At 43.0% G+C, this 17822-nt stretch overlaps 1 protein-coding gene across 1 annotated transcript in view; it reads left to right on the plus strand.

Moving 5' to 3' along the window:
• The window catches only part of ADNP2 (ADNP homeobox 2), a 31622-nt gene extending 14247 nt beyond the window's left edge, over positions 1–17375 (plus strand). Inside the window, exons 3-4 of the mRNA XM_034943429.3 lie at positions 10157–10246; positions 12654–17375. Of these exons, the coding sequence (XP_034799320.1) occupies positions 10157–10246; positions 12654–15833 (3270 nt within the window). The 3' untranslated portion in view covers positions 15834–17375. The remainder of the gene's footprint in view (positions 1–10156; positions 10247–12653) is intronic.
• The last annotated feature ends 447 nt before the right edge of the window (positions 17376–17822 follow it).

A 17822-nucleotide genomic window follows, 5' to 3' on the forward strand; every position in this document is an offset into this window, starting at 1 on the left:
CGAGTAGCTGGGACTACAGGCGCCCGCTACCACGCCCGGCTAATTTTTTGTATTTTTAGTAGAGACGGGGTTTCACCGTGTTAGCCAGGATGGTCTCGATCTCCTGACCTCGTGATCCGCCCGCCTCGGCCTCCCAAAGTGCTGGGATTACAGGCGTGAGCCACCGCGCCCGGCCTGTTTTTTGTTTTTTGAGAGGGAGTTGCGTTCTTATTGCCCAGGCTGGAGTGCAGTGGTGCAATCTTGGCTCACCGCAACCTCCGTCTCACAGGCCAAGCGATTATCCTGCCTCAGCCTCTCGAGTAGCTGAGATTCAGGCATGCGCCACCACACCCAGCTAATTTTTCTCTTTTTAGTAGAGACGGGTTTTTCCTTGTTGGTCAGGCTGGTCTCGAACTCCCGACCTCAGGTGATCTGCCCGCCTCGGCCTCCCAAAGTGCTGGGATTACAGGCCTGAGCCACCGTGCCTGGCCCCTCCTCTTCTATTTTTCTGTGGCGAGTTTGAGAAAAATTGAAGTTAGTTCTTTCTTTAATTTTTTTTTTTCTTTTTTTGGAGACAGAGTCTCGCTCTGTCGCCCAGGCTGGAGTGCAGTGGCATGATCTCAGCTCACTGCAACCTCCACCTCCCAGGTTCAAGCAATTCTCCTGCCTCAGCCTCCCGAGTAGCTGAGATTACAGGCGTGCATCACCATGCCCAGCTAATTTTTGTATTTTTAGTAGAGGTGGGGTTTCACCATGTTGGCCAGGCTGGTCTCAGACTCCTGACCTCAAATGATTTACCCACCTCGGCGTCCCAAAGAGCTGGGATTACAGGCATGAGCCAGCACGCTCAGCCTTTTAAGTATTTTTTAGGATTCACCAGTGAAGCCACCTGTACCTGGACTTTTCTGTTAGGAAATTTTTGATGAATTCAGTCTCTTGTTACAGAAATTTGAAATTTTTCTATTTCTTCATGAGTATGAATCAGTTTTAGGTAATTAGTGTCTTTCTAGGAATTTGTCCATTTCATCAAGTTAATTTTGTTTGTTCACATACAGTTGTTCCTAATAATCTGTCTCTCTCTCTGTCTCATTTTTCCTGAGATGGAATGAATCATTCTTTATGGCAGCTCTAGCCCCAGGTTGTTTTACCTGTGTTTCTGACTGACTGGCTATAAACTGGTGTTCCCACAACTCCCTCCTTGGATTTGATTACTTTGTCAGAGTGGCTTACCAAACTCAAGGAAATACTTACTTATATTTACTGGTTTATGACAAAGAAAGGATGTTATAAAGAATCACAGTGAAAGAGATACATAGGGCAAGGTATAGGGGAAGGGACTAGAGCTTCCAGGCCCTCCGCGGGTACTCAACCCTCCAGGAACCTCCATGAGTCCATCTATCCAGAAGACCACCAAACCCAATCCTGTTGGGTTTTTGTGGTGGCTTCCTTACGCAGGCATGATTGATTAAATCATCTTAGCCTTCAGCCCTGCTCCCTTCCCTGGAAGTTAGCTGAAAGTCCCCCACCCTCTAAACTTGCCTTGGTGATAAGCCCCCATCCTGAAGCTACCTAGGGGCTGCCAACCACCAGTCATCTCATTAGCACACAAAAAGACAAAAATTAACATAACTCTTAATTCTAGATATTTCAGGGTAATGGTTTATGCGTGAGTCTTATTTTCTTGTTTCTGTGTCTATTTTCTAATTTTTCTATAAAAGCTTCTATATTGCTTGAATTTTCAAAAATTTCATAATATATAGGCCCAACTACAAGTTAATCTGACTTGGGAGATTCCAAGGGTTTTAGGAGTTGTATGTCAGGAAATAGGGATGAAGACCAAATGTATATTTCAGAGTATCATACATGGCATATATTTTTCTATTTTTAAACCTTTAATCCAGCATGTAATTGGTCTTGCTTTGTTACCCAACCTGTTAGCCTATGCCTTTTGAGTATCTGGACCCAGGGGTTGGCAAACTATAGCCCATGGGTCAAGTTGGGCTTGCTGTTATTGTAAATACAGTTTATTGGCGCCAGGTGCAATGGTAATCCCAGCACTTTGGGAGGCTGAAGTGGGAGTATTGCTTGAGGCCAGGAGTTTTAGACCAGCCGGGACAACATAGCAAGACTCTGTCTTTAAAATAATAAATAGGCCGGGGGCAGTGGCTCACGCCTGTAATCCCAGCACTTTGGGAGGCCGAGGTGGGCGGATCACGAGGTCAGGAGATCGAGACCATTCTGGCTAACATGGTGCAACCCCATCTCTACTAAAAATACAAAAAATTAGCCAGGCTTGGTGGCGGGTGCCTGTAGTCCCAGCTACTCAGGAGGCTGAGGCAGGAGAATGGCGTGAACCTGGGAGGTGGAGCTTGCAGTGAGCCTAGAATGTGCCACTGCACTCCAGCCTGGGCGACAGAGCGAGACTCCGTCTCAAAAAAAAAATAAAAAAAAATAGCCAGGTGTGGTGGTGTGCGCTGGTAGTGTCAGGTACTCGGGAGGCTGAGTTGGGAGGATCCCTTGAGCCCAGGAGTTCAAGGCTGCAATGAGCCATGATTACACCACTGCACTCCAGCTTGGGTGACAAAGTGAGACCCTGTCTCAAAAAATTTTTTTTTAATTAAAAGAAGTTTATTGAAATAGCTATTCCCATTAATTTAATATATTGTCCAAGGCTGCTTTTGTGCACGGTGTGGCAGGATTGAGTAGTTGTATGAGAGACTCTACAGGCAGCAAAGCCTAAACTGTTTATTAACCTGTCCTTTACAGAAGAAGTTTGCCAGTCCTTTTTATTTAATGTGATTATTGATATGGTTGGTTTTAAATCTCCCATCTCGGTGTTTGTTTTTTTACTTGTCTCATCTGTTCTTTATTTAACTCTTTTTCTGCTCTCTTTTGGATTGAATATTTTTATTCCATTTTATCTCTATTATTGGCTTATTAGCTATACATCTTTCTCTGACTTTCTTAATATACTACTACTTCTTCTATAGTATAAGAACCTTAGAGTAGTATGCTTTAATTTCTTCTTCCAGCCTTTGTTCTGTTGTTGTTATACATTTTTTCTTCCACATGTTAGAAATCTTACAATATGTTGTTACTTTTATTTTAAACTGTAAAAAAGAAAAAAATTATATTGATCTACATGTCATTGATGATACTCTTCATCCCTTTGCGTAGATGTGTATTTCCATCTCGAGTCATTTCCTCTGCCTCCTGAAGGACTTTATATTTTGTAGTGCTGATGTGCTTAATTAACTCACTATACTTTCTCTCTAAAAAAAAGTTGTCTTTTAGGAAGGAAGAGATTTTTGCTAGGTGTGGAATGCTATTTTTTTTTCCCTTTTTATATTTTAAAGATTTCACTCTTGTCTTCTGGCTGGCATTTTTTCCAACAATATGTTTTCTGTCATTTTTGTTCCTCTCTGTATTTTTAATACTTTGACTATAATGTGCCTTGGTTTGGTTTTCTTTGTGTTTCTTTTGCTTAGAGTCTGGTGAGCTTCTTGATTTTGTGGGTTTATAGTTTTCATCAGATTTGGAAAATTTTGTGGCATCATTTCTTCAACTAGTTTTTCTTCCCCTCACCCCTTTGTCCCTGATACTCAGTTACACATACAGTAGTTCCCCTGTATCCTCAGTTTTGCTTTCCACAGTCAACCATGGTTTGAAAATATTATATGGAAAATTCCAGAAATAAACAATTCATCTGTTTTAAGTTCCATGGCATTCTGAGTCGTCTTCATCTTGTCACGTGAGGCGCCACACAGGCATCGTGTCATCGCATGCCACCACAAGAAGGGTGAGCACAGGATGTAAGATACTTTGAGAGACCACATTCACAAAACTTTTATTACTGTATATTGTTACAGTTGTTCTAGTTTATTATTGTTGTTAATATCTTCGTGTACCAACTTCCTGTACCAAATCTAATTTATAAGTTGTATTTTATTGTAGGTATGTCTGTATAGGAAAAAACGTAGTATATGTAGCGTTTGGCACTGTCCACAGTGTCAGCATCCACTGGCGTCTTGGAACATGTCCTTTGCAGGTAAGGGGGGACTCCTGTATATTAGGCTCCTTGATACTGTCCCATAGCTCATTGATGCCGTTGTTGGGGTTTTTTCAGTTTTTTTTTTTTTTTAACCATTCCCTCTTTCATTTTGTGTATTTCTCTTGCTTTATCTTCAGATTTACCAGTCTTTTCTTCGGCAGCATCTAATCTGCTCTTAATCCCATGCAGTATATTTTTCATGTTAGTGCATTTTTCATTCATGGAAGTGCAATTTACCATCCATCTTTCACTTTCTTTCACTTCTCTCGCTGCGTTCATGTTGTTCTCCTGGTTTGGGATCATATTTTTCTGCTGCTTTGTATGACTGGAAGTTTTTGTTTTTTGACTGGCAGTTTTTGACTACACACTGGACATTGTGTTTATGGGTGCTAGAGTTTGTTGTTCCTTTAAATATATTTGGGCTTTGTTCTAGAACATGTTTAAGACACTTGGAATTTTTAAGCATTGCTAGAGTGGGTCTGGAGAGCCTGGGACTGTGGAGACAGACCTTGCTGTGAAGGCTTGACTCATGTCACTGTATTAAGGGGTCATTCCCCTCTCCCGGTGGACTCTGGCATTTTGATAGTTGTTTTACCTTCTCCTTTCACTAGTTCCCACTAGTGAGCCAGTGGAAAAGTCCCACTGGTTTTCTCACACATGAGAGCCTCAGTGCTCAGAAAAAGTCTTCAGGAGACCCTGTGCAAATTTATCACAAGGTCAATATGGCAGGATGCCCCTTTTTAATAGTAGCTTACTTCTTTTGTCTATTTTGAAATAGTGAATTCTTGCTTTCTATCAGGTGATAATGATTTCATAATTACTGTGGGGCTCTTGTTAATTCCAGCCTTCTTTATTCATTTCTGCTGCTCTAGCAGCATCTTTTAATTGGGCTTAGATTCTTGTGTGTGCTGGTTTTGAAGATGTACTGACAGTTCCTTTGTGTTTTCCTAGTGTTTATGCTTATTTCTGTTTGTTTCAGATATGTTTCCTCTTTGTTGGAATCAGAATAAAGGACCTGCGTGTTGTATACTTTATCTTTTAAGATAGTTCTGAAAATAACCTAATTTTCAGTAGAAATCTTTGTAATAACTTGGCCAGGTGCGGTGGCTCATACCTGTAACCCCAGCACTTTGGGAGGCGGAGGTGGATGGATCACGAGGTCAGGAGATCGAGACCAGCCTGGCCAACATGGTGAAACCCCGTCTCTACTAAAAATACAAAAATTAGCCCGATGTGGTGGCATGTGCCTGTAGTCCCAGCTAGTGGGGAGGCTTAGGCAGGAGAATTGGTTGAACACGGGAGGTGGAGGCGGCAGTGAGCTGAGATTGCACCACTGCACTCCAGCCTGGGCGACAGAGCAAGACTCCGTCTCAAAAAAAGAAATAAATAAATAAAAATAAAGAAATATTCGTAATAACTTGTCTTTTTCTTGTTAGTTCTGAATTGACTTGGTAAGCTACATACTAGCGTAGAGTTAAAGGTATTTGTATTAACTATTTTTCTGTAGCTTTTTAAAAAAGTAATCATTGTTATAAAAATAATACTGTAATCTATGAATGTTTGAAAATGCAGGTAACCGTTTCTAATTAGAAAATGAAATGTAAAATGCCACATTTCTGTCATTCAGAAGTTGCCACCATTAACATCGTATTGTTAGCTGTTTCTGTGTGTCTATTGTTCTTACCATGAGATTGTATTGATTAGCTATTTTACCACTTGCTTTTTTCACTTTTCTCTGTTCTGTCTTGTCATGTATTACATATTCACCTTATTTAATATGCAGTCCATACTCAGATTTCTTCAGTTTTACCCAGAACTTTTTTTTTGTTTTTTGTTTTTTTTGAGATGGGGTCTCGCTCTGTCTTCCAGGCTGCAGTGCAGTGGTGAGATCTTGGCTCACTGCAAGCTCTGCCTCCCTGGTTCAAGCAATTCTCCTGCCTCAGCCTCCCATGTAGCTGGGATTACGAGCACCCGCCACCACGCCCAGCTAGTTTTTGTATTTTTAGTAGAGACGGGGTTTCACCATGTGGCCAGGCTGGTCTCAAACTCCAGACCTCAGATGATCCAGCCACCTCAGCCTCCCAAAGTGCTGGGATTACAAGTGTGAGCCACCACACCTGACCCCCAGAACATTTTTTACACTCGGTTTATGTAAGCCAGGATTTGTTGTGGACCCTGTTACATCTAGTGGTTGGGTTTGCAGTGCTTTCCCGGACTGTTGGCCAGACCAGCCTCTTGTCCTGCAGAGATGCCCCTCCTTCCAGATGTGTCTGGTACTTCATTGTAGTGTTGTTTCAGCTTAGTCCCCTGTCCCCTGAGCTTCTTTTAAATGAGAAGTTCTACTGAAAGGCCCAGTTGATTCAAGTTAAACATTTTGGGCTAGAATATATATGATGTTCTATGCTGCTTTTTTTTTTTTTTTTGAGACGGAGTCTCGCTCTGTCGCCCAGGCTGGAGTGCAGTGGCGCGATCTCGGCTCACTGCAAGCTCCGCCTCCCGGGTTCACGCCATTCTCCAGCCTCAGCCTCCCGAGTAGCTGGGACTACAGGCGCCCGCTACCACGCCCGGCTAATTTTTTGTATTTTTAGTAGAGACGGGGTTTCACCGTGTTAGCCAGGATGGTCTCGATCTCCTGACCTCGTGATCCGCCCGCCTCGGCCTTCCAAAGTGCTGGGATTACAGGCGTGAGCCACCACACCCGGCCTGTTCTATGCTTCTTGTGTCACTTCAGGGACCCCAGTCATATTTTGTTGCTTCAATACAATAGATGGCAGTCTGGTCTTTGTGTGCATTACGTTCTTTCTGTGGACTGGAATGCAATGCATTTAACACCTGTTGATGATCCTGGTCCTAGATGGTAGTTTTATTGGGGGGCTTGCTGTGAATGAGGTGTTTCTGATTCTGTCACATGTAGATTGTTAGCAGACATTCTTCTGTAAACTCTTGTTTTACTCAGCAGTTGGGACTGTTTGGTTTCTCTGAAATATAGTGCCTCTGGGAAAGGCAGGATAGTTTTATCCTTTCCTTTGAGCTGTGACTTTTCAAAGTGAGTAGTTAGTTAACCTTTTCCAATGGTGATTCGTGAAATGCCTTTTTTTCTGACTTTCTTGAGCACTTCTGTGGATCTCCTGTGACTTCGTGTGTTTGGGTCTCTACAGCCATTTGTCTTTCTGATGCTCAAATGTTACAACATCCAGGTGCTCCTGGTGCTTTTGTCATGACCCCTCCCCTAAAGGGCCTGTGAGGATGGGCCCATTCTTTGAGCATTTGTCTCATTTGTCTTTGAGCATTTGTACTTATACTTTTCTGTAGGTTCTGAAGTTGGCTTCGTGAGCTAATTCTGAATGCACTGTTACCTCACAGGGCTGTCCATACCACGCGATTATGGACTTGATACGTCTTTATGCTCACTTCTTAATACAGTCTGCACTTTTAAATAAGTGAGCTATGCTGCACAGGTAAAGAAAGTGTTTTGTATGACTACACTTTCTACACGCTTTGGGAAGTAGCTGAGAGCAAAACAGGAGTAGATTTTTACTTCTTTCAACTCAGAGAAAAAGAAGAAAAGTAATCTTGGGCCACATGGACTTTAAAATTTTAGAAATGGAAAATGTTTTTCTTGTACACCTTCTCACTTAGTGTCTGATTTTCACTTTTTGATACAGTTTTATTTAAAACCCTCTGCTGCCCTGCACTTAATCAGGATTCTGCCCCAGGCCTTGTTGTTTCTCTCTCTCCTGTTCCCTCCCTGTCATGTTAGCCACCCCAGCCCCTGCCCCCCCCGCCCACGTCAGGTCAGGCAGACACAGTTGGAGCTCTCTGCTTTATACTCCTTTACCACTTCACAGTCATTATTCATAGCACCTACCACCCATGAAAGACAGTAGTTTCTTGTGAAAAAAAATTTTACAAAATATCTGTGTTTCTCAATTGTGAAACTCTGTGAGGTTGGGATCCCATCTGTCTTATTCATGGTTGGGTTCCCAGAGTCCAAAAGGAAATATTTGAGGATTGAATTAGTGATGATTAAAAAAGGATGAGGTAGATTACTGTTCTGTGGAGCTTGTAATTATTTTGTCTTAGGCCATTTTACCTGCATGTAAGGTGGAGGCCTGCCTTCTACCTTTCCTCCCTTCCCTACCTGCTGCCAGCAGGCTTTGGAAGTCAGCCGTTGAACCCCTGCTCTGAGGATGCTGCTGCTGTGGGAGGTCTCGGCTCATGCATTTCTGGCCTCTGGACCCCTTTCTGGGACCTGCGTGCTCCTCTTCTCTCCATGTTCACCTGCCCCTGAGAGTTACCAATACGCAGTGTGTTTCTCACACTACTGCCTCTTTCAGCTGATTGTGAGGTTTTCCTGATACCCTTGTCTACCCTATAGGTCTTTTGCATAATTTTCTCACTCTAGCAAGTGTAACTTTTTGAGTGAAAAATGACTGATTCCATCTGAGAAAAAAACCCTCTATACGTTCTAGATCTTTGTTTAACTGCTTTGAAAGGTATTTAAAGAGTAAGAAAAAAAATACACTTTTCTTTCATTCCCTAAGACAAATGGATTGAACAATAGCGGTAAGGTATAGTTTAAAAAGATGGTGTTCAAGATGAAGATTCTTTTTTTTTTTTTTTTAAATTATACTTTAAGTTCTAGGGTACATGTGCACAACGTGCAGGTTTGTTGCATATGTATACATGTACCAATGCTATGCAGCCATAAAAAAGGATGAGTTCATGTCCTTTGCAGGGACATGGATGAAGCTGGAAACCATCATTCTGAGCAAACTGTTGCAAGGACAGAAAACCAAACACTGCATGTTCTCACTCACAGATGGGAATTGAACAGTGAGAACACTTGGACACAGGGCAGGGAACATCACACACTCGGGCCTGTCATGGGGTGGGGGGCAGGGGGAGGGATAGCATTAGGAGAAATACCTAATGTAAATGACGAGTTATAAATCATGCTACTATGAAGATACATGCACACGTATGTTTATTGCAGCACTATTCACAATAGCAAAGACTTGGAACCAACCCAGATGAAGATTCTTTTACTTTGAAGTACTTTTTTGTTTCTTTATATGTACTCATGAAGCTACATGGGTTTTAGAATCCTTACGTTTAGGCTTTGCGTACACATAAAGGATGTAGATAGTTATTTGTTGGGAGGTCTCCTCTGTTTATTTCTTATGAATCTGTAATTTTGACTTGGATTATTTCAACCTTTTCCTCAGATTTCATACTTAAAGGGTACTCCATCAAAACTTGCTGAGAGCTTTATAGTCTGTCCTCTGTTATCCAGGGGTTCTGCATCTGTTGATTAAACCAACTGTCTGTTGAAAATATTTGGGAGAGAAAATGCATGGTTGCATCTGTACTGAACATGTACAGACTTGTTTTCTTGTCATTGTTCTCTAAACAAGGTAAGTAGGAAGATGTGCATAGGTTACATGCAAGTAACTGCACGATTAACATAAGAGACTTGAGCAGTCTTGGATTTGGTGCCTCCAGGTGGTTCTGGAACCAGTCCCCTATGGATACCGAGGGATGACTATACTTTCATTTCTCTTTTCCCCTGTAGATTTCTTAGGTACCAAGTAATGTCATCAGGTTCATTCTTTTTCCTTCCTTCCTTCCTCTCTTTTCTCTTTCTCTTTCTCTTTCTTTTTTCTCTCTTTCTCTCTTTTTTCTCTCTCTCACTCTCTCCTCTCTCCCCTCTCTTCTCTCCTCCCCTCTCCCCTCTCCCTCTTTCTGTCTCTCTCTCTCTTTCTTTCTTCTTTTCTTTTTCGATGGTGTCCTACTCTGTCTCCCAGGCTTGAGTGCAGCTCACTGCAACCTCCACCTCCCGGGTTCAAGCAGTTCTCCTGCCTCAGCCTCCCGAGTAGCTTGGAGTACAGGCATGTGCCACCATGCCCAGCTAATTTTTGTATTTTTTGGTAGAGATGGAGTTTCGCCATGTTGGCCAGGCTGGTCTCGACCTCCTGGCCTCAAGTGATCCACCCTCAACCTCCCAAAGTGCTGGGATTACAAGCATGAACCACTATGCCCGGCCTTATAATCTCATCAGGTTCTAATTAAATATTTCTTTATCTTCTGAATTTACATAATCTTTTTTTTCTCCCTTTTTAAAAGGACCTTAAAGGCTTTGATCCAGGAGAGAAATACTTTCATAACACATCATGGGGAGATGTTTCTCTCTGGGAACCTTCTGGAAAGAAAGTGGTATGTATTTTTTGCATTTGTTTTTCATGTTTCCTCAAAAGTGAGCAGTGAATGTAAATGTGGTCTAAAGAACATCACATGTATTGGGGTTGCTGGTGAGTGAATGGGGAGGAGGAATAATGCAACCTTTCAGAGAAGTAGCAAGAAACCAAGTATAGTATGTGGTCAGGCAGGGTTACTGATGCTCTGTTCTGTGTGCAGAGTTGATACAGTGAAACTGTTGTTTGTCCTTGATTATAAGATATCATTGCTGTAAGAAGGACGTTTGATTTAATAATTGTTCTGAGTAAAACAAAATGCCACTACATTAAGTGCATACAGTGAATGTACATCCTGGTTTCAGAAACTGAAATAAAAATGTAGACCTCTGAATCAAGGAACATTTTAAGTAATTAGAAACCTCAAACTTTTAAGCAAATTCAGGCTGAAACATGAGCCATACTGCTGAATTCTCATTAAAGTGTTTTCTGGGACACCTTTTCTGCCACCAGTTGTTAGCACCTTCCTCGGTATCAGACTCAGCTCATCCCAGACTTGACTTGGCTGTCCCCTCTCACCAGCTTCTGTGGTCAAAGTCATGCTGGCCTTGGGAATTTGGGCTTTAAGGTATTTCAGTAATTAGTCGTTGTCAGAATTTTTTTTTTTTTTGGGGGGACAGGGTCTCAGTGTTGCCTGGGCTGGAGTCCAGTGGCGTAGTCTTAGCTCACTGCAGCCTTGACCTCCTGGGTTCAAAGTGTCTTTCCACTTCAGCCTCCTGAGTAGCTGAGACTACAGGTGCATGCCACCATGCCCAGATAAGCATTTTTATTTTTATTTTTTGTAGAGGTTTGTTGAGACCCATTTTTCAGTCTCTGACCTGACACTCTCCTCTCTACCATGAGATGCACGGTTCCTTGAAACCACTGTGATTTAGTTCTCCTCCACCTGAGCACAGCTTGTGGCTACTACAGGATGCCTCATTTAGCAGATCTTGACTTCATGAATAGCAAGCCCCATTGATTTTTCTCATCCGAATTCTTAAAATATCTCGTAATGTAACTCCAGTTACTCAGGAGGCTGAGGCAGGAGAATCGCTTGAACCAGGATGGCGTAGGTTGCAGTGAGCTGAGATCACGCCACTGCACTCCAGCCTCAGTAACAGAGTGAGACTCTGTCAAAAAAAACAAAAAACTGAAGAATGGAAGAGTGTGTGTGTGTGTGTGTGTGTGTGTGAGAGAGAGAGAGTGATAATGAGCACACAGATTTAGGAAAGGATGAGAATTAACCCTTGATCACTGTGGTAGTACCACAGCCAGCTCTGGGGCTTTAGATGAAGCTAGGTCTTAGCTTCCTTGTTTGTGGAACTGGGGAGCAGGTGTTTTGTGTTTCACCAGCTCTGGGTTCTCAAGACTCTGTCATGAGACCAAAGATTTCACTGTGCTCTCAAGTTATTGCAAACCAGCAAGTCTTACTAGATGTTAGAACAGATTGCATCCTGTTGTATGAATATGCTTTTAGGCCCCGAACTTGTTAAATTTCCCAAAATGTGCTTTAAATAGAAATCCCATATGGTCAGTGTTGTGTTCTGTGGCCTTACCCTTATCTTAGGGTCATCCATAGTGTGAGTTTAGGCTTAGTCTCACTTTCTTTACTGTTTATCAGATAGTTTATTGGGTACCTGCATGGGCCAAACACTGTCCATTTGGCTCCTACCTTCTCTAGAAATAGAGGAAGTAGAAAGATAGTAATGATGGGTTTAACATTTTGAAAGCTAGGTTAGTTATGGATAAATTCCAGAGGTTTTAGAATTTGGAGCAAAAACAACATTGGAATTAAGAGAAATGGGATGAGGGGGAGAAAATAACTTTCTTTTGTAGAAAATTAATGAAGCTTTTAAAATTGATGCTGTTATTAATAATTCAGAATACAGGACTAAGTAATTATATTTGTGGTTTTAGTGGATGACTTAGAACAGGGGTCAGCAAACTATGAGTTGTGAGCCAAATCCTATATTTGTATGAATTAGCCCGTGAGCCATGAGCTAGGAGTAGTTGTTAGGCTTTTAAATGTTTAAGAAAAAAATGACAATACTATTTTGTGACATGTGGAAAGTATATGAAATTCAAATTGGTGTTTGTAAATAAAGTTTTATTGGAATATAAATTACAAATTATTTTGGGGACTTTTGTACAACAATGGCAGTGCTGAGTAGTTGCCACAGAGACTGTACTGTATGGCCCACAGTCCTAACATAATCACTCTTTGGCCCTTCACAGAAAAAGTTTGCCAACCCCTGGGTTAGAAAACATTAAGTCAGGTTAAATGCCTAGCACATTAGAAGAAAAGGGATCAAGTCCTCAGGGACTGTGGAAGGTTAGCATCTGACAGTTTATTCAATTATGCTTAAGGCTTTCTTTTCTTTTAACAGAGATATCGAACAAAGCCATACTGTTGTGGCCTCTGTAAATACTCTACAAAGGTGCTTACTTCATTCAAGAATCATTTACATCGTTACCATGAAGATGAAATTGACCAAGAGCTGGTGATCCCTTGCCCAAACTGTGTATTTGCATCTCAGCCCAAAGTTGTGGGAAGGCACTTCAGAATGTTCCATGCGCCTGTCCGGAAAGTCCAGAACTACACAGTGAATATTTTAGGTGAAACTAAATCATCTAGGAGCGATGTGATAAGTTTCACATGTCTAAAATGTAACTTTTCAAACACTTTGTACTACAGCATGAAGAAGCATGTGCTGGTAGCCCATTTTCACTACTTAATTAACTCCTACTTTGGCTTAAGAACTGAGGAAATGGGTGAGCAACCGAAAACTAACGATACTGTTTCTATAGAGAAGATCCCACCACCTGACAAATATTACTGTAAAAAGTGCAACGCCAATGCCAGCAGCCAGGATGCGTTAATGTATCACATTTTGACATCAGACATACACAGAGATTTGGAGAATAAGCTTAGATCTGTGATTTCAGAACATATTAAGAGGACTGGACTCTTGAAGCAAACGCACATTGCTCCAAAACCAGCAGCACATTTGGCTGCACCAGCAAATGGCAGTGCTCCAAGCGCTCCAGCACAGCCTCCTTGCTTCCATCTTGCTTTGCCACAGAACAGTCCAAGCCCAGCCACAGGACAGCCAGTGACTGTGGCCCAGGGTGCCCCTGGAAGCCTCACTCATTCCCCCCCTGCTGCTGGCCAATCCCACATGACTCTGGTCTCCAGCCCTCTGCCTGTGGGCCAGAACAGCCTCACCCTGCAGCCCCCAGCACCTCAGCCCGTCTTTCTTTCTCACGGGGTTCCACTTCATCAGTCTGTGAATCCTCCTGTGTTGCCCTTGAGTCAGCCAGTCGGACCTGTCAATAAGTCTGTTGGAACTAGTGTCCTCCCCATAAATCAGACTGTTCGCCCTGGGGTTTTACCCCTCACCCAGCCTGTGGGACCCATAAACAGACCTGTTGGGCCTGGTGTTCTTCCTGTGAGCCCCTCTGTCACCCCTGGGGTCCTGCAGGCTGTCTCGCCAGGGGTGCTTTCTGTGAGTCGGGCGGTCCCGTCTGGAGTCCTTCCTGCAGGCCAGATGACTCCTGCAGGGGTTATCCCTGGGCAAACAGCAACTTCTGGGGTTCTTCCTACTGGCCAGATGGTCCAGTCAGGAGTTCTCCCTGTGGGCCAGACAGCTCCGTCACGGGTTCTTCCCCCAGGCCAGACAGCCCCATTGAGGGTTATCTCTGCAGGCCAGGTGGTCCCGTCTGGGCTTCTTTCTCCCAACCAGACAGTCTCCTCCTCAGCTGTTGTGCCTGTAAACCAGGGTGTGAATTCTGGTGTTCTGCAGCTTAGTCAGCCTGTTGTGTCGGGAGTTCTTCCTGTGGGCCAGCCAGTGAGGCCTGGGGTCTTGCAACTCAACCAGACTGTGGGCACCAACATTCTGCCTGTGAATCAGCCAGTGAGACCTGGTGCTTCGCAGAACACCACCTTCCTGACATCAGGCTCTATTCTCAGACAGCTCATCCCTACAGGGAAACAAGTGAATGGGATTCCAACCTACACGCTGGCCCCCGTGTCTGTCACTCTGCCGGTTCCCCCTGGAGGCCTGGCGACTGTTGCTCCGCCCCAGATGCCCATCCAGCTCCTGCCGTCAGGTGCAGCTGCACCAATGGCCGGTTCCATGCCTGGCATGCCCTCTCCTCCAGTGCTGGTGAATGCTGCTCAGAGCGTGTTTGTTCAGGCCTCCTCCTCTGCAGCAGACACAAACCAGGTGCTCAGACAGGCCAAGCAGTGGAAGACCTGCCCTGTCTGCAACGAGCTCTTTCCGTCCAACGTCTACCAGGTCCACATGGAGGTAGCGCATAAGCACAGCGAGTCCAAGTCTGGTGAGAAACTTGAGCCTGAAAAACTGGCAGCGTGTGCACCATTTCTAAAGTGGATGAGAGAGAAAACGGTGCGATGTCTGTCTTGTAAGTGCTTGGTCTCTGAGGAAGAGCTTATACACCACTTGCTGATGCATGGCTTGGGGTGCTTGTTCTGTCCATGCACCTTCCATGATATCAAAGGTCTTTCAGAGCACAGCAGGAATAGGCACCTGGGGAAGAAGAAGTTGCCTATGGATTATAGCAACAGAGGTTTTCAATTAGATGTCGATGCCAATGGCAACCTGCTCTTTCCCCACCTTGATTTCATCACCATATTGCCAAAGGAGAAGCTTGGGGAGCGGGAAGTCTACTTGGCAATCCTGGCTGGGATACACTCCAAGTCACTGGTGCCTGTGTATGTGAAGGTGAGGCCTCAGGCTGAGGGCACCCCCGGGAGCACCGGCAAGCGAGTGTCCACCTGCCCCTTTTGCTTTGGCCCCTTTGTGACAACTGAGGCCTATGAGCTGCATTTGAAGGAGAGGCACCACATCATGCCCACAGTCCACACGGTCCTGAAGTCTCCCGCCTTCAAGTGCATCCACTGCTGTGGGGTCTACACGGGAAATATGACCCTGGCTGCCATCGCCGTCCATTTGGTGCGCTGCAGAAGTGCTCCCAAGGACAGCAGCTCAGACCTGCAGGCCCAGCCGGGTTTTATTCACAACAGTGAACTGCTTTTAGTCAGTGGTGAAGTGATGCATGATTCCAGTTTTTCTGTTAAGAGAAAGCTGCCTGACGGCCACTTAGGGGCCGAAGACCAGCGGCATGGGGAGGAGCAGCCTCCCATCCTAAATGCCGATGCAGCCCCGGGTCCAGAAAAGGTGACGAGTGTTGTGCCTTTTAAAAGACAAAGGAATGAAAGCAGAACAGAGGGACCTATTGTCAAGGACGAGACTCTTCAGATTTTAGCATTAGATCCTAAAAAATATGAAGGCCGTTCTTATGAAGAAAAGAAGCAATTTCTTAAAGATTATTTCCATAAGAAACCATATCCTAGTAAAAAGGAAATAGAACTGTTGTCCTCACTCTTTTGGGTGTGGAAAATTGATGTGGCTTCATTTTTTGGAAAAAGAAGGTATATTTGCATGAAAGCAATAAAAAATCACAAGCCTTCTGTACTTTTAGGCTTTGATATGTCTGAACTTAAAAATGTGAAACATAGATTGAACTTTGAATATGAACCATAAAACTTGCAAAAAAAAAAAAAAGTAACTCTAAAGTAGTAGGTAGATTTTTTTCAGTTGAAATTTCACAGTGTTGTCCTCACTGTGTTGGGGAATCAACCTCAGTGGTCACTGTGCTGCTCTGCAGAGTTACTTCAGGTGCTGGAGAGACCCCTGTTACCAGGAAGCCAGTAGTTATTTCACATCTATTGTTTCCTGCAGTTTGATTTGTAACAGAACAGTTGTTTTCAGGTTTTTTTCTCTGTCATGTAAATGAAATCTTTTGATATTTCATGCACGCCTTGTTTTCCCACTAGTGTCAGTATCGTATGATAGGAAACTGAAATCTATAAATAATTTGCTTTTTCATTAAGGACATTTCAGCCTTTTTCAGAATACTTGATTTAACTGCGAGTGGAAGCATCGATCTCCTTCAGCTTTCCCTGTAGCAGCAGATGGTACAGTGAGTGTTCAGAGACGTGGGTACAAACCCTGTGATGTATGTATAAGGCTCCCTGAGGATGCACTGCATTAACTTACGCTGACTTCTTTGTAAGATCTTTGCTTATAGATTATAATTTAGATCTGTATTTTTTTAGGTTTATCCTAATAGCTGTTTTTTTTTTTTAACCATAACTCATAGAAAATCAAATGTTTTTATTTGTTAAAAGTAGACTGAATTTGACATCTGGTATGCTGGTATGTAGCTCATCAAGAGTTATTTTACAAATAAATTTATTCTGTAGATGCAGAAATATTTTTCAGTGTAGATTTTCCCTTTCTTTTGATATGCTAAGTCATTTCTCCGTTCAGAGGTAAAACAATAAATTTTTAGTGCCTTTAGAATAAACATTGAAAGAATACACCCCAAAACTCTTCTCCTAACTTAACTACTCATAAACTAGTGAAAGGGAAGGTCTGTGATACTCAGGAATAAGATTATTGCCCCTGAGTGTGGAAACTAACTTAAATTTCAGCATAGGGTTTCAGGGGACATGGCGAAGTTTACAGACTGAGATCTCAGTCTCCATGGTTGGTACAGTAAGTCTTTGACCACATTTTCTGAAGGTCATGTTTAGTGGAGAAACGGGCTTTTCTCTAGCTGGTTTAGGCTGGAAGCTGTGTCCGGGTGGATGGGATGGCATATTGTTAAAGAATCTCCATTGTCGTCACTGTCCTGTGGATGTTAAACCTCATTTTTTTCCCACACGATATTAAAACTTAAAGCACCAGAACCAGTGATGGAGACCAGCCAGTTTAGATGGTAAGTCATATTTCTGGTGGTGCACAGCAGAGGAACCCCTTCACTCTATCTTTAGGTAGAAATATTTGGAGGATGTGACAGCCTCTGAGAAACATAATGTTACTATGTGGATTTTAAAAAATATAATACTTGCATGTAATTGCTATAATGTTCATATTTGAGGCAGTTGTGAAACTGGTTTGTGATTGTTGGTATACTCTTGTAAATTCAAAGAGAGCTTGTTGAACATTATTTTTTTTTTTACCTATTGTTTTCAGAGTGTCTATTTTGAATTAAAATTTGTTACACCGCTGCAAATAGAACTGTTTAATTCTTTTAAAAGTTAAAACATTATTGTGAATCATAGGGATAACCTCTATATGGGAATAGATACCACATTTATTTTCTAAAAAAACCTTACCTGTCATTTGTGTGAAAATAAGAACATAACCCAAAAGGTCTAATTACTGGGGTCACAAAATAGGTGTAACTACAGATTCCTGATGATTCTATACTGGTAGCCCCCAAAGTGCCAAAGAAGGTATGTAACTGGGGTGTCGGTGCTGTGAAGTTTCCTTCACTGTGGCTGTGTTCAGGGTGAGTGTGGAGGAGGTGCTGATGAGGAGGCAGCTGCCGTCTGGCGTGGTTGAGTCCTCACCTTCCTTTTGTTGTGTACGTTAGGGTTTCCCAGCCTCAGCACTGCTGACATTTTGGGTCAGGTAATTCTCTGTGGTGGGTGGCTATTCTGTCACTGTAGGATGTTGAGCAGT

Source organism: Pan paniscus, chromosome 17 (genome assembly GCF_029289425.2).
Source record: "Pan paniscus chromosome 17, NHGRI_mPanPan1-v2.0_pri, whole genome shotgun sequence".
Classification (NCBI taxonomy): Eukaryota; Metazoa; Chordata; class Mammalia; order Primates; family Hominidae; genus Pan; species Pan paniscus.